The 6463-nt window shown below is 50.5% G+C and overlaps 1 protein-coding gene across 1 annotated transcript in view; it reads right to left on the reverse strand.

The window, feature by feature from the left end:
- Window positions 1-4547, reverse strand: part of BACE2 (beta-secretase 2) — a 48625-nt gene extending 44078 nt beyond the window's left edge. The window contains exon 1 of the mRNA XM_054069026.1: window positions 3981-4547. Within this exon, the coding sequence (XP_053925001.1) occupies window positions 3981-4274 (294 nt within the window). The 5' untranslated portion in view covers window positions 4275-4547. The remainder of the gene's footprint in view (window positions 1-3980) is intronic.
- Window positions 4548-6463: the final 1916 nt, after the last annotated feature.

Consider the following 6463-nt stretch of genomic DNA (forward strand, 5'->3'; position numbering starts at 1 on the left):
AATCTGTCAGAAGTAGGATATGGTATTAATACACCCATGAAATAAGAGACATATCACACTCTTCAATACAATACACGTTATTCACTGTTCACGTAATTCTTAAGTAGATCTGCTTGTGAATGAATGCGAATTAATGAGTGTAATGACAGCTGATACCAACCTGGTAGCTAGCTGGGCAATCTGATCCGATTAGGAAGGATACTGTATTATAAAAATGGAAACTATCAGAAACACCTTGGCCGCAAATGCTTTGCAAAACTGGACTTACTGCACTTAGGTTTCCTCTCTTGAAAATAAAATAAATTTGACTTCACACAACTGCTCTATTTTTATATTGTCAGAACAAGTATTTCAGAACTGCTATTGTGAAAGTCAATTCTGTGCTGTGTTTATCTGGCATATGACAAATCAGAATTGGAAAAAAGCCAAACAGTGTGCCTTAAATGACCTGAAAAACGAAATACTTTCATAGTAGATTCCTTCCAAGAACAGAAATTAAAAAAAAGGAAAATTTCTAAAAATGCATCTAAGCATAATGTAAGCTCAGTAGTGCTGAAGTCTTTCACAAATGCCAGTTCCCCCATACTGACACAGTGGCTTTCAACACTTAGCACACATACTTTCAAGGCTTCCAGGCACCAGCACTATCATAGTTGTGACATTGAATCTTGTGTGTCTTGTCACAACCTACTATTTGTTCTCAGTGTGCAACTGCCTTCTTTGCATTTACCCATTCCCTCTCTATGACACTGTCTGGACAAGCAGCTCTGCTGTCCATCTTTCTGCTCCAACAGCATGGAAGTAAAGCCGTGCTGCTCTGCAGCTCACTGCCAGTATCCTTCTTCCTTCTTGGCAAAATGTCAGGGCAGTGCTATTCTCTGTGTTCGCTCAGCAGTCCTGGGAGACGCCTGGATGAAGGAAAGTCCCATGCCAGAGGGGTGCAAGGGTAAAGGAAGACATCCAAGCATCACTTTACACTGCAACTTCTAACACGAGGTGAAGTCAGGTTGGGAGGATCATTTAAATCAATAAGACACATCTCTCCTTTTCTACTCCATCATGGAACACTCTGACTCCAGCAACTACTCGCCCAAGGAGTTTAAAATTATCCCAGTGCTTGGCAGTATCAAGATACTTGCTTTTAGTATCAGCACTGTGAAGGATTCAAGTGGCACCAGCCTGTAGCGACTTTGCAGCTTTATACTATTCATTGCAAAGCTGAAAAACATCATGTACATTTGTGATCTTTAAGTCTTCCAGTTTCAGGCAGGGAATGAGATAACAAATTCATCTCCATCAAAAGTAGAGAATAAATTTTACTGCACTCTACTGAGTCACTACACGCCAAGATCTGATTTTGGAAACACAAGTGCATTTATAACCTTACTTACAACCTCAGTGGTTGAATACTCAGCAAGTAGTCAACTTGTGAATAAAATTTCAGATGTGCTAAACACCAGCAGTGGTCTTCCAAATAATTAACTTTGCAAAAACTCAGAACTAATTCAAGATAGTAAAAACTTTGCAACCAGGTTCAGAACATTTTTTTCAGCGTACTGAGGCAAGTTCATCTGAACCCTTACATCACACGTAACACTAGCTGCTAAGTGTAAGTGAAGTCTCCAGGTGCACTGAGGGCAGCAGATTCTCCCTCTTAGACCTCTAGTCACATTATGAAAAGCCTGTCGTATTTTTTCTTCTCCATTTCTTCCAATTTCAGAATCTCCCTAGACATGAAAGAAGATAATTTGCCTGATAAGTCACTTTTTCTGCCCAAAATTATTTTTTTAAGACGTACTGTGATTCTGCCTCTCTATTCCTCTCCTGTGATCTCATCTGGAGTATTGTGTCCAGTTCTGGAATCCGCAACGTAAGAAGGATATGAAACTGTTGGAGCAGGTCCAGAGGAGGGCTACAAAGATGATCAGAGGGCTGGAGCACCTTGCATACAAGGACAGGCTGAGAGAGTTGGGCTTGATTAGCCTGGAGAAGAGAAGGCTCCAGGGAGAACTTAGAGTGACTTTCCAGTACGTGAAAGGGGTTACAAGAAAGCTGCAGAGGGGCTATTCATAACAGCTTCTGGTGACATGATGAGGGGGAGCAAGTATAAACTGGAGAGGGGCAGATTTAGGCTTGATATAAGGAAGAATTTCTTCACCATGAGAGTGGTGAGGCACTGGCACAGGTTGCACAGGGAAGTTGTGGCCGCCTGGAGGTGTTGAAGGCCAGGTTGGATGGGGCCTTGAGCAACCTGATCTAGTGGGAGGTGTCATGGCAGGGGGGTTGGAACTAGATGATTTTTAAGGTCCCTTTCAAACCTAACTATTCTATGATTCTAACTGGATTACTAGTCCAATGAAATCTGGTATCTTGATTCTGACAGAAACCAATATTGAATGTTCCCTGGAGTAATGAAGAACACACAACACCACATTAACAGAACTAGTCAAATATGCAGTGCACAACATGAAGGAAAAATTATTTCACAACCTCTGTGGCTATCAGGCCACACTTCAATACATCAGTTCTGGCTGGCTTTTTTAAAAAAAGCTCCATTTATTAATCATAAAACAACGCTACCCTTTCTCAATACAAGTATTGACCCTAGGGTCATAAATTTCAATTACAGTGACAATGTAACCCATCTTCTTACACTGAAGGTGTAAGAAAGAGCAAGCTCACTGAAGTCCACAAAGGTAACATCAGAACATTCCCTGTTGGCATCTTGGCATTCATTGGCTTTTTATTACAGAGTGGAGCTAAAGCAGAAGAATAAAGGGTTTTTTCTTTGTGTACACTGGGAACGCAAGGACCTAAACACTGGATGCAAATACTAAGTTCGGAGGGAATGCCTCGAGGGCTTTCAGGAAATTAATCCCCACTCAGCTGACTAGTCATCCCCACCAGCAGCCCTGCCCCGCACCTCCTGGGATCTCATGACACAGATGAAAGAGCAACCACATTGCAAAAAAAAAAAAAAAAAATCAAAACTTCAGCGATGCTGGAATAACACACGTTGTGTTATTAATGAATAATACACGAATTCCCGAAAGAAGAGGCAGGTTTTTGCCTAGCCATCACTTAGTTTAGCAGGAAGATTTCGAACGCTTCTCCCGGGGGCAACGGGAGGAACTATCAAAGCGCCCAATCACAACGCAAAGCAGCTTACAAGAATAAAAAAAGCACCCTCTGTCTCCAAAACGCAGTCAGAACAACTCGCTTCCAATTCAAAACGCCATGAGACAGCCTGAAAGCGGGGACCAGCTCCGCGGCATTTCCCGAGCAGACACCGGGATGGAGCAGGGCAGCGCCTCCCAGCCAGCCCTGCCTCCCACGGCTCCGCATCCTGACCCGCCGCCTCCTCTCCCGTCTCCGCGCATTCCGAACCGCCGTCTGTCCCCTCTCCGCATCCCGACCCGCCTCCTCTCCCCACTCCGCATCCCGAGCCGTCTCCCCCCTCTCCGCTCCCCGAACTGCCGTCTCCTCTCCCCTCTCCGCTCCCCTCACTGCCGTCTCCTCTCCCCTCTCCGCTCCCCTCACTGCCGTCTCCTCTCCCCTCACTGCCGTCTCCTCTCCCCTCTCCGCATCCCGAACTGCCGTCTCCTCTCCCCTCTCCGCACCCAGAACCGCCGTCTCCTCTCCCCTCTCCGCACCCCGAACCGCCGTCTCTCTCCCCTCTCCGCACCCCGAACCGCCGTCTCTCCGCACCTCGCCTCAGGCAGGAGGGCGGCTGGGGCTTCGAACGCTCAGTTCCCCTCTCCCCCGCCCCCCCCCAGCCCACAGAAACTCGCTGCTGCCGCTGCCCCCCCACCCCCCTCCGCCGGGCACCGGCACCGTCTTTCGGGGATGTGGGCGGGGAGGCGCCAGCACTAAGCACCAGGGAAAAAAGTTTCGTTTGGGCTCGGAGGGAGCGGAGGGGAGGCGGCTGGCTCCGGCCCTTTCCCTCCCGCCGCTGCTGAGCCCCCCAGCCCCGCTCCTACCGCCTGCGGAGGGGTCCCGATCAGGATCTCCAGGTAGTAGCCGCGGCCGGAGTCCCCCTGCAGGTTGTCCACCATGGCCAAAAAGTTGAGGGCGCCGCCGGGATCCGATGCCAAAGCCAAGCCGCCCGCACTGCCCAGGGGCTCCTGCTGCCGCAGCACCACCGGCTCGGGCAGGGACCCGGCGGGGGCGGCCGGGCGGGACACGCGGAGCGGGACGGAGAAGAGAGCCCGGCAGAGCCCCAGGGCGCCGGCCAGCAGGAGCAGGAGCGCGGGAGCCGCCAGCGGCGTCCCCATCCCGGCCCTTCCCAAGGGGAGCGGCTCCGGCCGCCTAGCTGCCAGCCTGGAGCGGGCGGGGGGGGGAGGAGGAGGAGGAGGAGGGAGATGAAGGGAGCGGCTTCCCCACGCCCCGGTTTCATCTCCCCCTCCCTCGCACCGAGCTCCTCCTCGCGTTTCTTCCGCACGGCGGTGTGCGGGGAAGTTTCTCCGACTCGGCGCTCTCCGGAGAAACTTCCCGGCTCGGCTCAGTCCAGCCCGCAGTTCTGCGGGTGGGGAGTGACGCCACAGTGGGGAGAAAAGTTTCCCCAAGCCTTAAAGGGATGGAGTCGGGGCGGCCGAGCTCTGTTCGGCGTTCTGCCTTAAAGGAGAGAGACGGGGGCGGGGTGAGAGGGAGGGGGAATCACTGGGGCTCCGGTCCCCTCCCGGCGTGGCGGCTGCTGAGAGCGGGGACCGCGCTCCCGCAGCTCCCCGGGGTACCGCTCGGCTCTGGACTGGGGATGGGGAAGGAGGAGAGGGAGAAGGAGAAGATGGAGGAGAAAGAGGACCGCACCTGGAATCCTGTGTTCAGCTCTGGGCCCCTCGCTACAAGAAGGATGTTGGGGCTCTGGAGCGTGTCCAGAGAAGAGCAACGAAGCTGGTGAGGGGGCTGGAGAACAAGTCTTATGAGGAGCGGCTGAGAGAGCTGGAGTTGTTCAGCCTGGAGAAGAGGAGGCTGAGGGGAGACCTTATTGCTCTCTACAACTACCTGAAAGGAGGTTGTAGAGAGGAGGGATCTGGCCTCTTCTCCCCAGTGACAGGGGACAGGACAAGGGGGAATGGCCTCAAGCTCCACCAGGGGAGGTTCAGGCTGGACATCAGGAAAAAAAAATTCACAGAAAGGGCCATGGGGCACTGGCAAAGGCTGCCCAGGGAGGTGGTGGAGTCACCATGCCTGGAGGTATTTAGAAGGCGGGTAGAGAAGGTGCTCAAGGACATGATTTAGGGATAGGAATGGTTGGACTCAATGATCCAAGAGGTCTTTTCCAACCTGGTGATTCTATGATTCTGTGATTCTATGATACTATGAGATGGAGAAGGGGGAGGGGGAGGAGGAGGAGATGGAGAAGGAGGTGGGAGGATGGGGCCAGTGTTGCTTGGGGATGCTGGTGTGAGTGACAGCAGCCGTGTTTCATGGTGGCGGTGTCTGGTGTGAGGAGCAGGTGGGGTGTGTGTGTGTGTAAATTCATCTGCTGTACTAATACGAACGAGGCATGAAAGATGTCCACTTGTGACAAAGACTGCGAGGCTTTAAATGTCTTCACCATGCACAGAATTAATAATGGTGTTCAAGTGTGGCCTTTTGAAAGATGGGAACACTTAAGACTGAATTAGTCTCTACACCTCTGGAGTAATGACAGTGCCAGGTAGATCACTGGATTGAGCAGGTAGTCCAAAAGCCTCAAAAATAACACTGGGCAAGTCTAAGCAGAGTCACTTTGTGTTTGTTTCTGACCCTTACCTGTCCATCCTCTACAGTAGATAAAGGTGAAGAATATCCCACTCAAGTCAAAGCATTCTGTGATTCTAAATTATGCATACTCTCAGTATCCCCTGACCAATCTGCTGTCCCAGGCAACCACCTAATCTGTCCTTGTGTATAAATCTGATCCAAACTACGTGGGCTGAGATCCTTCTCCTGCCATACTAAACAGCAAAGGCTTGCTACTTCCCATCCTTAAGAGAGTATAATCATCCACAGCATTTCCAAGTGTTTCATGGGTATTAAATGAAGTTTCTGTAGGAGGTGTACAGTACTAGTGGTCACTCTTAGGAGAGCTGAGCAAACTATTTGACAGAAGGGTGTGCAGGTAAAGCTGTTATTCTTAGCCATTGCCAGACCTGCTTGCAGAGGGTAATTCTTCAAAAGAAATTGGAGCTCACCTGCCCTTGCTGAAGGAAAAAAGCTGTTTTCACTTTTTCACTGATGTTTTAGGTGCTCTGGCACCCTGTCACTTAAAATCTGGAGATGTTGCTCTCACTTGTAGCTCATCCCTTACATTAGTTCAGTACCTCTAGTGCAGTTCAGTGCCTTCTCTGCAGACAGGAGGCAAACACTCTGTGGTGCTTTTAGCATCACTTTATTGAAGCTGGAGGGGTGGGAAGCCTGCAAGGGGCTTGGCCTGGCCGAGGACTTGAGTAGAAGTGATGCTTCTCAGGAGGATATTCTG

Source organism: Cuculus canorus, chromosome 1 (assembly GCF_017976375.1).
Source record: "Cuculus canorus isolate bCucCan1 chromosome 1, bCucCan1.pri, whole genome shotgun sequence".
Lineage (NCBI taxonomy): Eukaryota > Metazoa > Chordata > Aves > Cuculiformes > Cuculidae > Cuculus > Cuculus canorus.